The sequence below is a fragment of the Eulemur rufifrons genome, chromosome 28, assembly GCF_041146395.1.
Source record: "Eulemur rufifrons isolate Redbay chromosome 28, OSU_ERuf_1, whole genome shotgun sequence".
Lineage (NCBI taxonomy): Eukaryota > Metazoa > Chordata > Mammalia > Primates > Lemuridae > Eulemur > Eulemur rufifrons.
Window position 1 is genome coordinate 20,777,774 of NC_091010.1, and position 22,949 is coordinate 20,800,722.

Sequence of the window (22,949 nt, forward strand, 5' to 3'; positions counted from 1 at the left end):
TACTAAAGTAAACTTGATAGCACTTAAAACTAATATTAAATGTTTTTAAAAGCAGGTAAAAAATCATTTGTATGGTAGAATTGTAATTATGTTTAATGTAACAGTTGTACTTATATGTGTATGTAAATGTTTTAAAATATAATCTTGAAAATATAACAGTGTTCACCATTATTATTTTAAGATGATAGGAGTTTGAGAGACTTTTATCTGTATTTTTAAGATTTTCTACAAAGATACATATTACTTAAGTAATAAAAATACTATTATTTATTAATATTACATACATATACATACATATGTAACATTTGTTGTTCTATCGTGACAGTGGATGTGTCTTTTGTATTTTCTAGGTGCACCAGAGGCTCTCTTCCTGGCAGAATTTGAGAGTTGTTTATTGCAGTACTGTTGTGCCCTCTGATGGTGAGTTTTGGTAAATTCATTTTTTATGTCTTTTTTCCCTCCTTAATTCAGTGTTTCCCATCCTCTACCTAACATAAAAATTAGGTAGAGGATGGTGGCTCACGCCTGTAATCCTAGCACTTGGGGTGGCTGAGGCAGGAGGATCATGTAAAGCCAGGATTTTGAGACCAGCATGGGCAACGTAGCAAGACCCCATCTCTACAAAATATGTATATAAATTTATAAACCATACTCTTACCATTGTAGGTTTGGGTGTCAGAAAGAAAAAGGAGGCTAAAGATGGAAAATAAGATTTAGATGAGGATTCTAGTGAATTTAAAGAAAAAACCAAGAAGAAACACTCAGAGACTTATCAAAGTCTTCATAAATGACAAAATGTTTACTACTGATGTTTTAAAACTGGGGACGTAGTTAATGTGAAGATCACATAAGCACCATCATTTCCTAATCATTTGAAGCTTCACATTGTGAATAACGATCAAGTTCTCCAGGCCCTTTGTGATGCTTAGACAGAGGTAATTCAAAGTCTGAGACATCTTGCTCTGCTTGTCTTTTTCTTCCCTAAGGCTTAGGACTATTATATTCTTCTTTTATGTGGGAAGGGATGAACAGATGCTTGGGGACCACATACAGTCCTTTGTAAATGTCCATGATGCTACAAACTGACAACAGGATCTAAGCTTTGGTTGTTTTTACAGTCGTGGAGGGAGATGTGTTTACAACCCTTATTGTCAGTCCTCTCAATATTGTACATTTATAATTTGGGTTGCTTGGTTCAGATGTTGCCTGTTAAAAATGTTTCCTCTGTGTAAAGTTTAGTTTGATAGAACTCTAATTTCAACCTCATAAACATTAATTCATTGGCATAGCAACCACTGAAAGAGCATCCTGCAAATTTACAAGGACACTTAAAACTGAAGAAGCCCAGAAGATGAATTGTGGAAATACTAGAATCTCTTGTATTAATATTTTTTTAATTTTTTATTTCAGCATATTATAGGGGTACAAATGTTTAGGTTACATTTATTGTCTTTGACCCACCCATCTTGTATTAATATTTAATTTAAAATTAATATTTACAGATATTTGCAGTGTTGTGAGGATCCCCTCCCTAAATCTGTTTAGTTATCTGTATTTACAGGCAGTGGGCTCATATTTTGCTAAATCCTCTAAACTTTGAGGAAAATCCATTGTGGTTACTCATTTGTGGTATGGAAGGGTTAAAAGGGAAAATAGGTCAGAATCAAAACACAGAAAACAGTAGCTGGCTTTCTTTTTCCTGTCTCTTAAAGATATGAAAAACTAATATAAAGTAGTACCAATTAATGTATGAATTAAAAAGCAGCACTTAGCACTTTGTTGCAGCCAGAGGACAGATAGGTGTGTTGCCCCCAGTCAAGACTCAGTATGTACCCAAATACCAAGTACTTGCCATGTGGCCGAGAGCCAGAGGACCATAATGTCACCTGCCCATGCTGCCTACTCTTTTCCCTCCGTAAGCCCCTTCAGAGCAGTGGGTGGATATCTCACTTCCCCCTGACATTGCCCAAATGGGGGCTGCTTGTATCTGTATATGCCAGCACCACTCCCAAGTGCTGACTTGCTCCATTACCACTGCAGGGTGCCCGCATTAGATAGTTTCAGTAGAAAGAGAATTTCTCTCAGTGTAAAAGAAATTGTTCATGGTACTGAATCCTCTCAGCTTTTGCTGAACTAACAGTATTTCACTCAAAAATTCCTAGCCTTTATATTATCTGAAATTGTTATATATTCAATGTCAGTATAAATCAATATATATTCAGTATGTTATATACATTTAACATCAAGTCATGCTACAACAGGAAGCTCATGTACCAGTGGTTGTTACGATGTTCAATGGCAATTAATTTGAACTAATGAATTCATACTGGAATTTATATTTTAATTTTTTTGTTTTTGTTTTTTTCATGGCCAAATATGAAGCATGTTGGAATTTATATTAATTTTGCCACTTATTACAGTCACTATTATCCTACATACCAGTCCATATTGGAGGTATTTCAGTTATTCAACAATTGTATTGGGATATCTGGCTAAATGTTATCCCAGGACATAAACGCTAGTAGGTTGTCCGTATGTTGCATGAGGGTTTGAAGGCAATATTTTTTAAAAAGCTAAAAGGATACCAGCTTTAAGAAAATGAGTGTCTCCCAAAATTCCTGCCAATACTTTTTGCCCTTCTTAAGAAAACCAATTCATATTAGTTATCAACAAATAGAAGCACAAAGCTATTTGATTTCCTGCAGCTTGATGTCCTTACTCCCCCCAACTTATACATCTTTCTTATTTTATACTTCTAAGTTAATTTTACCTTAAGTAAGTATAGCATATGAGAAAACTTCACTTAATACACAGCTACTCCAATAAATAAGAGTTTAATCACCAGTAACAGACATTTCTACTATCATTCACTGCTATTTCTTATGACTGCTGGGTCACATTCAGTATCTAATAAGGGCTTGACCCGCATCTTTTAAAAGTACCAAGTCTAAAATACCACATATGAAATTATGATATTTATATACCTAGCATATATACCTGTATATACTGCCTCTCAGTAATTGCTTGTTAATTATGTTTTTTGGCAAATCTTCTGGTTATGACTATAGTAACTGATAAGAAAATATGCAGATTATCTTAAATGTTTAACTTCCCTACCAAAGCAATCTTAACAGGTTCTTAATTTTTCTTGTATCATAACTACTTTTGAGGACCTAGTAAAAGCTCTAGCTCTTTCTCTAGAAAAATTTATATATACGCATAGGAAATTTTACATACAATTTCGTAGTGGTACAGGTTCCCTCAGACCAAACCATGGAATCCCTAGATTCATGGACTCCAACTTGAGAACTGTTTCGGATACATTGAACACAGTGCACATGCGTGTACCCATACTCACACCCATGGTTCCCTTTCATGAGAGGCATTATGCTTAGAAGTTAAAAGTGCAAGCTTTGTTCTTTTTCCTTCCTCCCTCCCTTCCTTTTTTTTTTTTTTTTGGAGGCAGTGGGGGGGACAGGGTCTTGCTCTGTCACCCTATCTAGAGAGCACAGCGTCATCATAGCTCACTGCAACCTCAAATTCCTGGGCTCAAGTGATCCTCCTGCCTCAGCCTCCTAAGTAGCTGGAACTACATGCCACCATGCTCAGCTAACTTTTCTATTTTTTATAGAGACAGGGTCTTGATCTTGTTCAGGCTGGTCTTGAACTCCTGGCCTCAACAATCCTCCCACCTCGGTCTCCCAGAGTGCTAGGATTACAGGCATGAGCCACCACAGCCGGCCAAGGGTATAAGCTTTGGGGTCAGACAAACCTAGGTTTGCATCTCAGTTCCACCACTTAACTACCTTGTAACCATAGGCAAGTAATTAACTTCTCAAAACCTGTTCCTTCATCAGTAAAATGGAGATAATAATAGTTACCACCTCCAAGAGAAAAATGTCCTTAAACCTATAGAAATAGTACTTACTTTATAAGGTTGGTTGTGGCAGTGTTAAAGATCCCCAATCTATTAATAAAACATGTGGTCTTAGGCTTCTCATTTTAACTTCTTTGTGCCCCAGATCATCAACCGTAAAATAATTAATAGAAATTTTTTATGATTGTATGGCTTATACTTTAAAGTCTTTAAAGCCTTCAGGAGTTCCCCTTCATGTTAATGAAAGTTAAGGATGAGAGTAATTCTGCTATAGACAGGTTGACTGTATAATTTATCATCCAACCCTGGATACTTTTGAGAGTGAAAGGGGGTGCTATTAAAAATTATCAGGGCAAGCCAGTTGTCCTGATAATTTTTAATAAGGTAAACCAGGAAGTACATTCACCCTAGCTACAGGGAAAGTGCAAAAGATGAGCTAGAGAAAAAGCAAGGAAAATAGCCTCATCTAGGTGCCTTCATTTCTTTATCCAGAAATGGAATCCTACTCAATTACCCCTGTATTAAGAATTGTGCTAGAGAGTTGTTATGTTTATTTTGCACTTAACAAAAGATACAAGATTTCCTTACAAAAATCATTTGAGGCCAGACGCAGTGGCTCATGCCTGTAATCCCAGCACTCTGGGAGTCTGGGGCAGGAGGATCACTTGAGGCCAGGAATTTGAGACCAGCCTGGGCAACATGATCAAAATGCCATCTCTACAAAAAATTAGCTGGGCATGGTGGCACGAGGCTGAGGCAGGAGGATTGCTTGAGCCAAGGAGTTCATGACTGCATTGAGCTATGATCACACCACTGCACTCCAGTTGAGGGGACAGTTTGAGGGCAAATTAAGTTAGTGAAAATTCCTGTTTTTAAAATTTTTTTTTTAAATTTAATTTTTCCCTCAAACAGTTCTTGATTTCTTAGGAGACTGTCACCCAGGCTGGAGTGCAGTGGCATGATCATAGCTCACTGTAACATTAAGCTCCTGAGCTCAAAAATTCCTGTTTAATAATAAACAATCATCTGTGTAGATAATATACCGTTCTTAACCTAAGATCTATGAGTGATTTGGGGAACCAGATATATGCTCCAGTTTTTTTCTTTGGTTTCTGTCCTATTACTATTTTCTTAAAGCTTTATTGAAATATATTTTACATGCCATAAAATTCAGCAATCATCATGACAATGGTGCAACCATCATGACAATGCAGGTTTAGAACACTTGCTTCACTCCTGAAAGCTCTCTTGTTCCCAGTCTTCGCCTCCACCTTCAGCCCTGGGCAACCACTATTCTGCTTTCTGTCTCTATAGTTAAACCTTTTCCAAAAATGTCATATAAATGGGCTCATACAATACATAGTCTTTTGCATCTATTTTCTTTTACACAGCCTAATGCTTTCTTAATGTTCTTTTATTTTTATTGCTAGATAGTATTTCAGTATATAGAAATATCATGTTTTGTTTATTCCTTCACCAAATGAGGGACATTTGGATCGTTTTCCATTCTGAACAATTAGAAATAATGCTACTGCCAATATTTGCTCATAAGTCTTTGTGTGGACATGTTTTCATTTCACTTGGGTAGATACTTAGGAATGGAATGGTTGTGTCATATTGTTAGTATATGCTTAACTTTTTAATAAGCTGCAAAACTGTTTTCCAACCAGCAATGCATAAGTGTTCCAGGTTCTCTGTACCCTCCTGAACACTTAGTATGATCAATCTTCTTGACTACAGACACTCTAGTGGATGTGGAGTATTACTTCATTGTGGTTTTATTAATACTTTGTATCTTACTGTTGGCTAATGATGCTGAACATTGTTTCATGTGCCTATTAACCATTCAGGTATTTTCTTTAGTCAAGTATCTGTTCAAACTTATTGCCCATTTTAAAAATGTGACTGTCTTCTTATTATTGAGTTGTAAGAGTTCTTTATATAGTCTAGAGTTTTCCCCGTTACTTTTACAAACCATTTTGGGGGAAAGGAAAGAAGATTTTTTTTTTTAGTCAAGTTGTATTATTAATAGCTGCTTTTGCACACAGTTGGAAATTCTATATTTATTCTCATAATCATATCGAGGACACAAACATACCTCACCACTATATATCTTTCATTCCAAATTTAAAAAGATTTGCTAACAAAAAAGAAATGAAAGTAATGTAGCTACTTAATCACCAAAGATGATAGGACACAGAGCCTCAGTATTTTAATGTGGTAGGGTTCTCACCACCCTAAATATAAAGTTAGGAAAACTGAAGCACCTTATATTTTTCCACTTAAAAAATATATCTGACAGTTTGGACTGTTTTTTTAAATAGAAGTTACGGTATGAAACTTTACCAAAATGTGGATGAACTTGTTCCATCACAGGACCCTTTTCTTGAAGGATTCTTTAAGGTTGACTTTTCACATTGCCAAGAAAAGCAGCCAAATGAAATTGGAAATACCTTTAAGCTTTATGAGTAGGAGCAAATATGTGTCAAATTTCAGATGATGTCATCCATTCCAGGATTGCTCTCATTTTTTCCAATATTTTGATGTAAATTTTGAGGGAATTGGAAACTATACCATTTTTCTCCAGAATGCAACTTGATGAAATGAGGGATACTACTCTAAGCAGTTAGTTCCTAGTTTTTGTCTATTAATAAGCATGTTGACATGGTCAAAGGAAAATCTCTAATACGTGAGTCTCTTGTGAAAATTGCAAAGACTATTAAAATTAATGGCAGTAAACATCTTTGAAAGAGTGTTAAATTTTTTTGCCAAAATAATCACCAAAAAAGTTTTTTTGACTGTAAGGAAGATTTTGGTGCTCTCTGCACAGATGGTGCATCTTCCAAACTTAGCAATGTGCATACTTACACTGCCTCAGAGGAGAAAGCAGCCCACCCATTGTAAAAAGGCATTGCTTTTTTTCATTAGCACATAATGGCATTGAAGACTCTTCTAGCAGGCCTAAAAGAAGTCTTGCCTGCTAACACAGAAGTAATCAATTTCATGAGAAGAAGGTTTTTATCAAGAAAAAGGATCAAAATATAAAATTCTCCTTTGCTTGGTTAAGCTTTTGTCAGGAGTTTTGCTTTTTAAGAGAAAAGAAAGGTTAATACAAGGAGGAGTTTATTCATGGCTTGATTTACTTGGGGATATTTGGGGCTTTATAAATGAGTGTAATCTTCTAATTCAAGACCTAATAGTCATCATTAGGGATTTGGCAGAAAAATTGTAAATCCTTTTAGCCAAGCTGTTGCTCTGAGTAAAGTAGTTAGAAATGGACAACCATGTGAATTTTCCAGTGCTGGAGGAAATAACACTGTAGGCTAGTCATGAATGAAAAGTTTTATCAGTTTCTCTGCAGACATTTAGAAAAACTCAGAGCTCTTGAAGATTACCTCCATTCAGAAAACTTCAAAATTGAAACTGGGATTTGTAATTTTTTCACCTGTCATATTACATCAAACAGTGATACGAACTCAATTCTAAGAGTCATAGAGAATCCTTAGGTTCCTTGCACAAGCCTACCCTGGCGTCATCTGGCAAAGTGAGCTATGGGAGCTGTGATTGATTGTAACCACATACCTCCCCAGAGTTTTCACTACTTCTTTTCATCAAAACTGAAAGCATAACCTTTTGGATATCAAATATGATATTCAACTAACCATGTTCCAAAACCAGGACCAGTATGTGACTTCTTTATTCAAGCCAAACAATAGCAGCCTTCTAATTGAAATGTTGTTTCATATAGAACTAAAATTTATTTTCTGAGTAACTTGCATACTTTATTTCTTTTTTAAAAAACAAAATGACCATTAATTTTGGCTTAAAAATTAGGAAAAATGCTTTGTTTTTGTAAACATTTATTTTTAAAGTGTGGCAATATAAAGAAAATCCATTTTAAATGCAATAAGGTAAATTACATCTAAAATTTTTATGTATAAATTGTTTGGAATTTTTTAGGATATAGGGCTTAGGGAGAAGTCCATGAGATTCTCAAACAGATCAATTAACCAAAAATACTAAAAGACACCAAATTAACTTGTGTAACTAAAATTCATGTTTAAAAACTATTTTTTAGAGCAGTTTTAGCTTCGCAGCACAACTGAAAGGTACAGAGATATCTCATATACTCCCTGTTGCACACACTTGCACAGCCTCACCCGTTATCAATATCTCCCATTAGAGTGGTACATTTGTTACAACTGGTAAACCTATATTGACACAGCATCATCACCCATTTACATTAGTGTTCACTCTTGGTGTTTTATATTCTAGAGGTTTTGGGGAAATTTATAATGACATATAGCCACAATAGTAGTATCACACAGAATAGTTTTGCTGCCCTAAAAATCCTCTGTGCTCTACCTATTCATCCCTTCCTTTTCCCTAACCCCTAGCAATTATTAATCTGTTTACTGTCTCTGTAACTTTGCCTTTTCCAGAATGTCATATAGTTGGAATTACATAGTATGTAGCCTTTCCATTATTGACTTCTTTCTTAGTAATGTACATTTAAGTTTTCTCCATGTCTTTTCATGTCTTGATAGATTTTTAGAACTGAATAATAGTCTATTATCTAAATGTACCACAGTTTATTTTTCCATTCACCTATTGAAGGATATCTTGGTTGCTTCCAAGATTTGGCATGTTAGATCCAGTTCCCCTTGGCCCCAGGAACAGAGAGGCAGAGTCACTGAGGCTGCAAAAAGGCAAAGGAGTTTATTAACTAGCCCCGGGCCAGGGTCCAAATTCCAGAGCACCAACGCAGTGACCTCTCCAGGAACTAGGACCCCGCCCTGGGGTAAAGATTAGGCTTTTATACTTTTCTGTAATGCTAGTTTTCACACGACACCTTATTCTGCACACAACACGTTAGTCTGCACATGACATACTAGTCTGTACACGACACACTAGTCTGCACACGACACACTAGTCTGCACTTTATCCTCCTTCAGTTTATTTGTTCCTTTTGTTTAGAAGTGGCTGATCGCGTTGGCTTCAGGTTTGTTGACTCTAAGTTTCGGGCTTTTCGCGCTGGTGCCAGTTGTAGTTAACGTCATCCAGGGGAAGAGGAGGGTCTCCGACGGGGGAGGGGGAGCTGTTGTTGCATACCTTCTAGTTTTTGGTTACAAGCGATACTGGGAACACACGCCCTGCACAAGCCATTCATGCGCTGATCATGTCTTGCTCTTCTTATTTACTTAGTTGGTTGGAGGGCACCTGGATTCTCCAGCCCTTTATCAGAAAGCAACTTGCAGTTACCTCCCCGGGGCTTTGTTTTCCTTTACTTTAGTGAAGCCTGCCATGGCTCCACTTATGCTAAGCACCAAGCCAGCAAGCCATATATACAGAAGCAGAACTAGGCTTCTCACATCCAGGAAGCCTAGCCTATCATGGAGTTACCTTTGTTCTTATCTCTGTTTTTCATTCTGATTAACTATATTTATTAAACAACTAAAAGCAAGCATAGTCACAGAAGCGAATAGCATCAGTTAGAATCAAAGAGAGCACACGTTTTCCTACTATCAATTCCTGTTCTTCAGGCAATTATGAGTAAAGCTACTATAAATATCAGTGTGCAGGTTTTTGTGTAGACATCATTTTTCAACTCCTTTGGGTAAATACAAAGGATCACGATTGATAAGAGTATGTTTAGTTTTGTAAGAAAATGCCAACTGTCTTCCAAAGTAACTATACCATTTTGCATTCCCACCAGCAATGAATGAGAGTTCCTGTTGTTCCACATCCTTGCTAGCATTTAGCATTTAACTTACACTCTTTTCCGCTTGTTGACCTCAGTAGAAGTATTCATTTTTCTTCTGTTGATATTTAAAGGGATGATTGGAAATTTTCTCCTGTATGTGCTGTATCATTTTAGACTCAGTTTTTAGACTCTGGATTTTAGGAAAAGCAAGAGAAACTATTAAATCAGGCATTTTTGTGTACTCTCATTGAATCTTCTCAATAACCTTGTAAGATTAGTATTCCTGCATTATAGATGAGGTAACTGAGGTTCAGTTGTATTCAGTAATGTGCCCATAGATTCAAGGTGTCTCCTTGTTGAACTGGGTACTACCAAATCTGAGATTTCAGTACCCATAATTTTTTCTCCTGTTCTCACTGTTTAGAATTAATATTCAGCTTTTTGCCACCCAGAAATTAAAGTGGGTCAAGAATCAAGGTATTATTAAGGTTATTTTCATAGTGGCACCATCAAAAGCATTATAATTAAAAGAAAAAAATTGGAACAACATATTAGGACAGGATTTCATTTTTATGAAACCAAAGTAAAATCTTTAAGTATCAGTAGAATAAGTAGATCAATGGAAGGAAGGGAGGGGATGATCTTTTACTTAGCACAAAGGCTTTTGACATTTATGAAAAATTAGTTATTTTCATAAACTGATTTTAAATTAGCACAAGGTACATAGTAAGCTATTTAACAGAAGACTAATAACACTGTATATTAAAAAATAATTTTTAACTTTAAGTGGTTTTACAGCTTTTATCATGAAGCCTCACAATAACTTCATGAAAATAGTTTTTACATACAGAGATTTACTTGTACAAATACTAGTTAACTTGTAGTACATGATGACATATAGTTGATTAAGACTAATTTGTATTACTGGTTAGAAACTTAAACGACTGGATTTATCAAACTACTGAAATCAATACGATTTGATAATTAGCATTTCATATATTGGATATGGAAAGATATTTTCTAACTAATTGTTTACATGAGCTTTTCAAAATGATTATTTTTCAAATAATATGTGACAGATTTAGTGTTTTTAATTTATTGGTATATTATGAATAATTTAAAGAGAAATTTAAGTCTTTTACACATTTAAGTAGATTTATCTGAGGTTATTGTGAAGTAAGCACATTTTGTTTATACATATTAATAATAGATATCTTGAGGATATTTTTGCCATAATGTATAAGGAAGCCCCTTACTGTCACCAAAGTATATATTTAGCTTTTTTTCTATTGAAATGATAATCATATGTTTGTCTAACATATCATAATTTAACAAAAAATCATATGAACTTTTGGAATTGTGCTTATGAATATAGAAGTGATTATTAAAGATAAATTATTTGCCTGTATCTAGGCATAAAACTAGTAAAAATATGTAAGATATTTATTGAGAAGTATAAATTTTATCAAAGGACATAGAAAATGGTAGGAATAAATGCAGAGTTATATGTACCATGTTAATAGATGTGAAGACAACATTGTAAATTGTCTATTCCCTCAAATGAATTTATAAATTCAATGTAATACTAATCAAAGCCCCAACATGAACTGATAAACTTAATTAAAAATTCATATGAAAGAGTAAAACTATATAAACAAATAAGAAAATTTACAATAGGAAAACAAGGAGTCATGGTTCACTTAAAGTTCGTATTTTGTTTTGTTTTGGGGGGATACTCACCACTATACTAATGAGGAAAATATACATATTAATATTAAGTCATATTTTTTAAACTACAATAATCAAAACAGTGAAATATTGGTATAGGAAAGATTATTGGATCAGATTAGGAAAACCTTTCATATATGGAAATTTGACATGTGATAGAATTAGCATTGTAAATCAGAAGAGAAAGGACACACTGCTCAATAAATGGTGCTGTTACAATTGACTTCTCTACATTGTGAAAGTAAATTTCAAATGACTTAAGGAATAAAAGGTGAAACACAAAGTTTTAAAAGGAAAAAAAATTTACATCAGAAACTAAAGTCATTGAGTAGTGCTGCTAACTCTCTCTTAGCCTTCTTTTGGTTTATAATGGTGGGGTGAATCTGGTTTTTCAATGGACAGATAAATTGTGGTGTATACTCATGCACTGCCTAACAACTTTTCAGTCAACAGTGGACTACATATATGACAGTGGTCACATAAGATTATAATACTCTATTTTTACTATAATTTTTCTATGTTTAGATATATTTAGATACACAAATACTTACCATTGTGTTCTAGTTGCCTACAGTATTCAGTATGGTAACATGTTGTACAGATTTGTAGCCTAGGAGCAATACCTAGATTCCTAGATGGTATAGTCTATTACACACCTAGACTACATAGCCTAGTTACGTAGTAAGCTATACCATTTAGGTTTAAGTACAATCTATGATGTTTGCATAGTGGTGAAATCACCTAATGATGCATTTCTCAGAATATATCCCCATCATTAAGCAAAGTGTGATTGTATTCATATGATGAAATTCTGTATAGGAGTTTAAGTGAATGATCCAGAAATATGATTCAACTTAGATAAATCTCAAAGGAATAATGAGCATAAAAGGCAAGTTGCAATCCCATGTCAGCTAGGGCTGCAGTCATCTGAAGGCTTGACTAGGGCTGGAGGATCTGATTCTAAGGTGACTCACTAACATGGCTGACACAAGTTCAAGCTGGCTCTTGGTTGGAGGCACCACTTCTTCTCCATGTTGGCTTCTCCATAGGGCTGTAGGATTGTCCTTATTATGTGGCGACTGGGTTCCCTGAGAGCAAGTGACCCAAGAGAACAAGGCAGAAGCTACAAAGTCTTTTATGACATAGCCTTGGAAGTTATGCACCATCATTTCTGCTGTATCCTACTGGTTTTACAGACCAGCCCTGATTTGATGTGGGATGGGACTACATAAGGGCATGAGTATAGATGATCCCTGACTTAAGATGGTTCAACTTACGAGTTTTTCAACTTTATGATGGGTTTATTGGGGTATTAAATACATTTGTGACTTGCGATGAATTTACTGAGATGTAACACCATTGTAAGTTGAGAAGCATCTGAACTGTCTTTATCTATTTTCTGCTGCTATAACAAAATACCATAGACTGGTGATTTATAAAGAGAAAAGATTTATTTGAGCCACAGTTCTGAAGGCTGGGAAGTCCAAGATTGAGGAGTCACTTCTGGTGAGGGCCTTCTTGCTGTGTCATAACATGGCAGAAGGCATCACACGGCAAGGAAGTGTGCCCAGGAGACAGAGAGGGGAAATCAAGCTAAACTCATCCTTTTTATCAAGAACCCACTCCCATGATAACTAACAGCAAAAATCCATTTGTGAGGGTAGACTCCTCATGATCTGATTACCTCCCACCTCTCAACACTGTTAAAATGGCAATTAAATTTCAACATGAGTTTTGGAAGGGACAATCAAACCATAGCAAATACCTATAGGTCAGGATCATAGCCATCTTGGAGGCTGGTTATTACAATACTATATATTTTGTGTTGAGATATATGTATGTACATATTTGTGTCTTGTCTGCCTGCCTGCTTGTTTGTATGTATATATCATGGATGGGAATGATAAATACCAACTACTAACTTTAGGGTAGTGATTTCCTTAGGAGAAAGAAAGATCACCCTGCTTTGGTGTGAAAAATTAAACTGAAGTAAGGCTATAACAAAATAAGGACTCCAATTACAATGTAGCTGATAGAAGAAAGAGGTGGTGGTGGTCTAGAATAGGATGGTGGTAGTAGAGAGAATTGGAGGGATTACCAATGTTTTAAAAATAGAATTAAAAGACATAATGACTGATTAGATATGAGGAATGTCAGGTTCTAGCTCTAAGAATAGTCGGGGCCTGGCATGGTGGCTCACACCTGTAATCCTAGGAGGCCAAGGCAGGAGGATCACTTGAGGTCAGGAGTTCAATACCAGCCTGAGCAAGAGTGAGACCCCCATCTCTATTAAAAATGGAAAAAATTAGCCAGGCATGGTGTTATGGGCCTGTAGTCCTAGCTACTGGGGAGGCTGAGGCAGGAGGATCGCTTGAGCCCAGGAGTTGGAGGTTGCAGTGAGCTATGATGACGCCACTGCACTCTAGCTAGGGCAGCAGAGCGAGACTCTGTCTCAAAAAAAAAAAAAATAAAAATAAAATAAAACAAACAGAATAGTCAGGGATAACAGGTAATTTTCCGACCTAGAAGAAAATGATTTCTTAATCAGATGATGAGATCCAAATTGCACTGGGTTGAACTGGGTGACCTTACAAATATCTAACCTTACTGGACTTTATTATTCTTAGCTGTAAAAAAACGGTGTTTATATGATCTCTCTTGCCTTCCAACACTAAAATTCTATGACTATGTCTCACATTTGTGATACAGAATATTACAGAAAGGAAGGTGGAAAGAAACAGATAATACCAAAATTATAAGCCACTGAAATAATCTGTCATGTGAAGTTCAGCTCCAAGTAGCTTTGCAGAAAACACCCCACATGTGCTTCCTTATTTCACCAGTTTCCTTTTGCAGTAAGTCCTCAAGATGTAGACAGTCATGTTTATAAGGTGATGTATTTTAGTGGAGATTTTACCCATTATTTTGAACACCAACCAACCTCCTGTACGTATTTTTACAAGCATTTTTTAAACATTTGACCAAATAACAAGCATTTGTATTTTATGACTGTTTTTCAACTCCTAATGCCTCAAAGACTTTTTTTAAAAATTTATTCCTTTTTCAACCCCAAATGTTTGTAGTTCCTGCACTACTTTTCTTAGTCTGCACAATTCCATGGCATTTTGTTTTTATGCCTAAATCTGTTGTCATGTTCTGGCTCTGAGTGTTTGTATTGAGTGTCCCACCATTCTAGGTTTCTTGGAGGAATACTGCTATAGAACATACTTAGCTTATTTCTAATTTTATTGATACGGAAATCAAAGCAAAAGAGCAAAAAACTCCAAAGAGCCACTTGATGAAGTTTACACTTTAAAAGAATATTTTGTCTCTAGAGAATAGTAGCTGACAACTGTCATTAGCTTGTAAATGCCCATCTGACTTGCTACTGGAAGTCTTGTATTGTTTATATTGTTAAACTTAAGGGAGGAACTTTGTTAATTGTTCTACTTGAGTTGCAAACCAAGAAATCTAACATTTACATTACAATATAGTATGTGGGAAGGGAGGAAACCTAGGAATTTATTTCAAAAGCAGTATTATAATAAAAGTTTATCAGCTCAGAAATATGTTATTTCATGTAGAATTTCTCAAAGCTTTCATATTTCATTCCCTTGAAAGGCATCTTGCTCTCTAGAGGGAAAAAGTTAAACTAGGTATGAAAGACCTTCATTTTCTCTGTTAACTTTGTCTCAGCTATTTTAAAACAAACAATAACCCCTAAGCACTTACGTGTGAAACTGATGTTTTAGTGAAATCCTTCAAATGTTATGTGTTTCAGACTCAGATTCCTATCATTTAGTTAAATTCAACTCTGTCTACTTCTTGAGATCTGTGGTTAGTTACTCATTTTCACATATAGAAAAGGTATAAGGGGGGGGTAAAAATACCAAGTGAATAAGTTAATCACCTAATTTTATGATCCCATCATCATTACTCCCTGTACAAAGAGATAGAAATATTCATGTTAGTGGCTCTGACTTCAAGGAAATAGTGGATGGATTGCTAAGGATTCTTTTAGAAAAGAGAAGGAAAATTTAAGGACCGGTTTTTCACCTATCTTTAGATATTGCAAGCTTTAGATCATGCATGCTGTGCACTAAATTCAAATACAATCTATGGTAACAAAAATCAGATCAGTGGTTACCCAGGGATTAACTGGGGTGGGGTTCAGGGAATTTGGGGGAATCATGGAAATGTTCTTTATCTTGTGTCAAAACTCATCAAATTTCCATTTAAAATAATAAACTATGCCTCAATTAGTATTTTGTTTTTTTTCAAATCATAAAAGATTTTAGTGTGAAGCTTTTGTATACACTTGTAGGCCTTACAAATTACTGGAACAGTCAAGGAAATAAGATGTAAATGACTACAACTATGGAAAGTTTGATGCATTTGAAATCTCCAGAACATTAATCGCACACATTTCATCTAAACTATTTAATTAGGAGGGATATGAATCCTTAGAAGCATAAAAGAATGTACCTTTTGACTCTTAAAAGATAATAATAAAGAAACATTATCACTTATGTATCAGGCAGTATGCTAAGTGTTTTAAATTATGTCTTTCATTTATGCCTCATAAGAGCTCTATGAGTTAGGGATTAAACCCATTTTAAAATGAAAAAGTGAGGCTCAGAGAAGTTGCATATGTCCAAAGTTACAAAGCCAGGATTCAGTCCCAAATTTGACTCCAAAGCCTGTTGTCTTTCCTCAGTGCTAACATCATCTTTAAATGCTTAGTTGCTTATGTAAAAATTTTTTATTTAAAAATTTATTTATTTACAAAATTCATTTGAAAATTATTCTGAAAGAGGGTTATTCTGACATTTATTTTACTGATTAAGGCTCTGTAATTCAAGAGAGGAAAAAGATAAGGAAATTCAGAACTCCGGCCATACTGTCATAAAAGATCCCGTCAATTGTATTGTTTATTATAATGTTTCCCTTCATAACATTTTGTTATAAAATTATAATTGAGCTTTGGCTTCTAGCTAAGCTCAGGAAGATGTTCAAGAGAAAATGAAAGAAAAAAAATAAGAAAAAGAAAGGCCGGGCGCGGTGGCTCACGCCTGTAATCCTAGCACTCTGGGAGGCCGAGGCGGGTGGATTGCTCAAGGTCAGGAGTTCGAGACCAGCCTGAGCGAGACCCCGTCTCTACTAAAAATGGAAAGACATTATATGGACAACTAAAAATCTATATAGAAAAAATTAGCCGGGCATAGTGGCGCATGCCTGTAGTCCCAGCTACTCGGGAGGCTGAGGCAGTAGGATCGCTTAAGCCGAGGAGTCTGAGGTTGCTGTGAGCTAAGCTGACGCCACGGCACTCACTCTAGCCTGGGCAACAAAGTGAGACTCTGTCTCAACAAAAAAAAAAAAAAAAAAAAAAAAAAATAAGAAAAAGAAAGAAAAAAAAAGAGAGAGAAAATGAAAGGACCAGCCTGAGCAAGAGCAAGACCCCATCTCTACAAAAAATAGAAAAATTAGCCAGGTGTGACAGTGCATGCCTGTAGTCCCAGCTACTCGGGAGGCTGAGCCTGGAGGATCACTTGAGCCAGGAGTTGGAGGTTGCAGTGAGCTACGATAACACCACTGCACTTTAGCCTGGGTGACACAATGAAACTCTGTCTCAAAAAAAAAAAAAAAAAAAAGGAAAGGAATTGATTTTGATTATATCGTGATATGTCCATGCTGTATAATAGAATGCTTACTTATCACCTTGGATATAATGTAGTATTAGTAATATATATATATATATATATATATATCAGTTGACTGTCCTGGAGTAAGAGTCTCACTTATTAGTGTACTTTAAGAAAATGTCATTCCCCAGGGATTCTTGAAAGCTCTGAATTCCAAGAGCCACCTACTACAGGCTTGGAGTCTGGTTCAGCAATCTCTGGCTACTTAATAAAATCTTACTAAATGAAAGCAGGGTTTGTATTCACCAATACCAAGAACTTTACCTCATATTCCTAGGAAAGCCTGTCCTTGACCCTCTCAGAAGATAATGCCTTAACTCTTTTCTCATACCTGAAAAATGAGTTATATGATCCATTTGATCTTCCATAAGCCAGTTCCTAGAATAACCTTCAACTAAAGCAGAAGGGCATGTTCTCAAACCTTCTTTGAAAACATTTTAAACCATGCTAATAATAATAGTAGACTCTCATGTAAGAATAGTAATAATGTGGCTTTAACTTACAATGAAATCTAATTATCATATGTTCGTGGATCTTTTTCATTCAGATGTGACAGTGGTTTATCAAAATGGGTTACCTGTGATATCTGTGAGGCTACCATCCCGGCGTGAACGCTGCCAGTTCACACTCAAACCTATCTCTGACTCTGTTGGTGTGTTTTTACGACAATTACAAGAAGAGGATCGGGGAATTGACAGAGTTGCCATCTATTCACCAGGTATAGTCACCTTCATTATTAATTCCCTCCCACTCCTCATTTCCCCCCAAACCATTTCTAAACATACACACATCACTGCAAAAGAATCCTATACAGTTAACTTTAGAAAATATTTTTTAACTTAGCAACTGCCAGGAGAGAAAGTAATTTCTTTCCCAATGGTTCTCATAACATAATTGTTCAGTTTTGGCAAATGTATCTTCATAGGGAATCTCATTCCAAAGCAACTTGCCTATAATGCACGGGCAAGGATGAACAACCAATCACATTTTATATTATTAAGACCTTCTGTCATTACCTCGAGTGTAGAATAAATTTTTCCAGTACTTGAGCCCTTATCTCTGGAGATATGAAATATTAGGACTTCTGTTTAGATCTTCTCATGTCTTTCACATAAAAGTTTACCAAAATAAAGATGTATATGATTTGAAAAAAATATAAAAAGGCACTAAAGTTCCCATTTGATATAACATCTGTTTCATTTATTTATATTTTAAGTGCCTTTTTACTTTGAAAAAAACTTGAAAGATTAGTCCAGTAAGTACCCATTTGCTCTTCTCCTAGATTTACCAATTGTTAAGAGTTGCCACATTGCTATGCTTTAAGTAGTTTAAGTATACTTAATTTCCAAGTCATCTAGCAACATAATTAGTAGACCAGCATGGTGTACTTTGCTAACGCTATCATCTGTCCCTACTGAACCATTAGCAAGTAATCAGTGACTATATTGAAAAGTACTATATGTTAGAAAATATTGTTTTTTCACTCTCGACCAGCTTCCATCATAGACAAATGTAAGAAGTCCATACAGCTCTGTCAGTGACCCTAGATTTCCAACCGACACCTACCGATCTATGGCCAGTAATTATTTTACTTGTTTGTACAATTCTGCCAGAAAACCACGTTGTTAAATCTTCACGGACTTGAAGCCTAAAAACAAAGAGCTTTAGACAATCTAAACTTTGTTTACCATAGAACTGGGGGATCAGACAAAAAGCTGTAATTTAAAAGGAAGTAATTTTTAAAAACGATTTTGAGGATTGCATTTTCCTGATCATTCTTGAATAATTATGGACATATGACAAGTTTCATTATTTTCACAGATGGTGTTCGAGTTGCTGCCTCAACAGGCATCGACCTCCTCCTCCTTGATGACTTTAAGCTGGTCATTAATGACTTAACATATCATGTACGGCCACCAAAAAGAGGTAAAAAAAGTAGCCTTGATAAGGTCACAGAAATGTGGAAAGGGCTTTTGGAAAGAAATTTATTTTTCCCTGGGTAACCCCAAGAGACAGTCAATATTAAGAGAACACTGAAAGTTTTACATACAGATAAGCACTATTTCAGTTGAAGAGCTCATTGAGTACCTGGTACTTGGCTAGTACATTGACTAAAATTATTTATTAATAGATTTGACCTAGATACCGGAATGCTTTATTATCTGACATTGTTACTCTGTTTCACATAATTAAATGTCCTACATCAGCAGTCCCCAACCTTTTTGGCTCCAGGAACCAGTTTCATGCAAGACAGTTTTTCCATGGTGGAGGTGGGGGAGTGGAGCTCAGGCAGTGGTGCAAGCGATGGGGAGCAGCTATAAATATAGATGAAGCTTCGCTCACTCCCCCACTGCTCACCTCCTGCTAAGTGGCCTGGTTCCTACGTTTCATGGAAGATGTTTTTCCACAGATGGGGTTGGGAGTGTGGGGGAGTTGGAGGTCAGTTGGTGATGTGCACCCAGTTCCTAACAGGCCATGGACCGGTACTGGCTGCCGCCTGGGGTTTGGGGACCGCAGTCCTATGTAACTTAAGGTCCTTCCCTCCATATAGGCTAAAAGTCATATTATTTTACTAACATTACAAGGAGAAATCTTTTTAAAATAAACTATGGGCTTCCCTGTTCTTTTAAACATTGTGACAGGTATTAATTCCCCCCCCCCTTTTTTTTCCCTGATGATTCAAGGTCAGCAGTCGGCAAGTCAATTATTGTACAATTACAGTCTTTAGGAATTTCTGACATATATGCTTTTGTCTGCAAAGTGAGGTGCTCACCTCAGGTGCATAGTTTAAGAGGGTGAGAAAAAATTCAGTAATGAAGATAAATATTGTTTTAATGCACTATTATTAAAAACCAAAGTTAATGCAAAAAAATCCATAATGAACAAAATGTCAAAATTTAAAATAAAGACAGAGTCAGTATTACTAATTTTTCATTTCATCCCAGTCTCCAGCATGGCTCTGCACGGTCCAATGCTAAATAGCCCTCTAAAACAGCATTTTGAGTTGTGCCTCTTTTGGCCACATTTCTCTCTTTGTTCTTGATATTCATTGTTACTGCTGTTGTTAATGTTCCTTCCACTACGACCCCTGCCTCTACCAGCCTGCTAGGACATTCCTTCTTTTCAATCCTGCTTTTAAAAATTGAGTCTAACATAGAAAAAGTTCTGAGCGAAGGCCTGTGTATTAAATGTCTCCATAATGTGGTCCTCATCTACCTTTTAAAATTTTCTCTTTTCCTCCTGCATGTTCCTTACTTTTTCTCCACCGCGTATTCCTTTGTGATTTCCTGAACTATGCCTCATTCTTTGCCATCTCAGTATTTGTTCACCTTTCCCTCCCTAAGATGTCTTTCTCCTTTCTTCTTACCTCGTATTTCCTCATGTCAAAATCATCAGTGTCAGCTCTTCCATGAAGCCTTTAATGATCCTCTTGTTCTTTCTCTGACTCTCACCCAACAGAAGTGATTAATCGCTTCTCTGAATTCTGCTTATTCCTTTTCTTTGTAAATGCTCTGGGTGAGGGCACTGCTATTTTGTATTCCCCATTGATTCATTCTCTATTGAGTGAATTAAATGAGTTAACTCGGTAGCATTTGGTTGTTCAGGGGCCAATAGGTTGTTGAGAAGTAGCTAGCTGGGGCAAAGTACAGAAAAGGATATAGAAAAGTATCCTTTAAATAGTAAGAATGGAAAAATACTCTTAAAATACATTTGACCCTTAAGCAACAGGGGTTTGAACTTCATGGGTCCACTTATACACAGATTTTTTTCAAGAAATTGGAAAATGTTTTTGAGATTTGTAACAATCTGAAAAAACTCAAAGACAAACTGCATAGCTTAGAAATGTCAAAAAAGTTAAAAAGTTAGGTATGTTATAAATGCATAAAATACATGTAGATATTAGTCTTTTATCATTTACTACCATAAAATACATACAAATCTATTATAAAAAGTTAAAATTTATCAAAACTTACCCATACACTTATAGACTGTACATAGTGCCATTCACCGAAAGAAATATAAACAAATATAAAAATGCAATATTAAGGCCAGGCGCAGTGGCTCATGCCTGTAATCCTAGCACTCTGGGAGGCCAAGGCAGGCGGATCATTTGAGCTCAGGAGTTCGAGAGCAGCCTGAGCAAGAGCGAGACCCTGTCTCTACTAAAAGTAGAAAGAAATTAACTGGACAACTAAAAACATGTAGAAAAAATTGGCTGGGCATGGTGGCGCATGCCTGTAGTCCCAGCTACTTGGGAGGCTGAGGCAGGAGGATCACTTGAGCCCAGGAGTTTGAGGTTGCTGTGAGCTAGGCTGATGCCACGGCACTCTAGCCTGGGCAACAGAGTGAGACTCTGTCTCAAAAAAAAAAAAAAAAAAAAGATGTAATATTAAATCATAACTGCATGAAATTAACTGTAGTACATAGTATGCTACTATAATAATTTCATAGCCACCTCCTGTTGCCATTGTGAAGAGCTCAAGAGTTGCAAATATCTGCTTAAAATGCCATGTTATGCTTATCATCTCTGCATAAGCAGTTCATCTTTCCAGTAAATTGCATATTACAGAAAAGTGATCTCTCGTGGTCATTGCATATCTTCCATCATATTTAGTGCAATACCATAAACCTTAGTGTTTATGTATTTATTTAAATACAAAACAAATTTATAAAAAATTAAATACAGTCCTCTCCCAGAGCTGCCTATCTCTTCTGGGAGGACCCTACCCTCCCTGGAGTCAAGTCCCTGGCACAACCACACCTCCCCTCCTGGAGCATTTCAGCCACAGCCCCCAGGCATTCTGGGAACCCAGCATACAAAGGTTAGGGCTTTCCTTGCCATAGGGAGGCCAGAAGGGAGCTGGGAATTCCAACACTGTTGGGTGCCCCAAGACACAAGCTATCACCTCTGCTGAGGGAGGGCAGGGTGAGCAGTTCTCTTCCCAAGCTGCCCTGGAGGCAAGTCCCTGGTACAAATACCCCTACCCCATCATAGCATTTCAGTGGCAGCCCCCAGGCATTAGGGGTTCTGGGAGCCCAGCACACAATGGTTTGAGCTTTCTCCATCACCTCTACTGTGGCTGGGCCAGGAAGGGAGCTGGGAATTGGGACACTTTTGAGTGCCCCAAGAGCAAAAACTACGACCTCCACTGAGGGAGGGAAGGGTGAGCAGTCCTTGCCTCTATTGGGAAAAGCCTGCCCTACCTGGAAGCAAATCTATGACATAACTGCCACCACCACCCCCTCGCCTTAGCATTTCAGCCAGGGCCCCACAGCCATTCTGGTAGCCCAGTGCACAGTGGGTTGAGCTGCCTCCACCACTACTGCTACAGCTGGGCCAGGTTAGGAGCTGGAAATCTGGGTGCCTTTGTGCCCCTGAAGGACAGAACACAGTCACTGGCAACATAGGGAGATGTGAGCGGCTTGTGTGCCCTACAGCTAGCTGCTTGCCTCTGCTAATCTCACCAAGAGGGGCCTGCCCATCCTGTGGCAGGTTCACAGTGCATCTGTCCTTCTCCTGCCTGAGCATTCTTCCAGACCGGGAGATCACCCTGCCCCTCTCTATCACAGCCAGCACCTGAACTCAGCTCAGTCTTGGTCTGGTTCCCCCAGGACTCAAGAATGGCATCCAGGGGCCTAGGGACTGGGAATTACCTAACCTAGTCCACCACCGCTGACACCTGAACACTCTCCCAGGGGTCTGAGGTCCAGCTGACCCAAATTGCCAGCAATGCCATGATGGCTACTTATCTACACAAGCCAAAAGTCAGTGCACCTCTCCCTTTCTACACTGAGCAGCAGAGTTCCCAGCAGAGAACAGACAAGCTGCAAAGGTATGTTTTGAGCTAAGGGAAAAGGTTCCAGATGAGAAGGAACCAATATAAGAACTCTGGCAGTATGAAAAAACAAGCTATTTTGACACTCCCAAAGAATCACA

At 36.9% G+C, this 22,949-nt stretch overlaps 1 protein-coding gene across 1 annotated transcript in view; it reads left to right on the forward strand.

Moving 5' to 3' along the window:
* MCU (mitochondrial calcium uniporter) overlaps positions 1–22,949 on the forward strand; it is a 189,488-nt gene that overhangs the window by 137,969 nt on the left and 28,570 nt on the right. Inside the window, exons 2-4 of the mRNA XM_069460364.1 lie at positions 351–420; positions 17,559–17,729; positions 18,833–18,937. Coding sequence (XP_069316465.1) covers positions 351–420; positions 17,559–17,729; positions 18,833–18,937 — 346 coding nt within the window. The remainder of the gene's footprint in view (positions 1–350; positions 421–17,558; positions 17,730–18,832; positions 18,938–22,949) is intronic.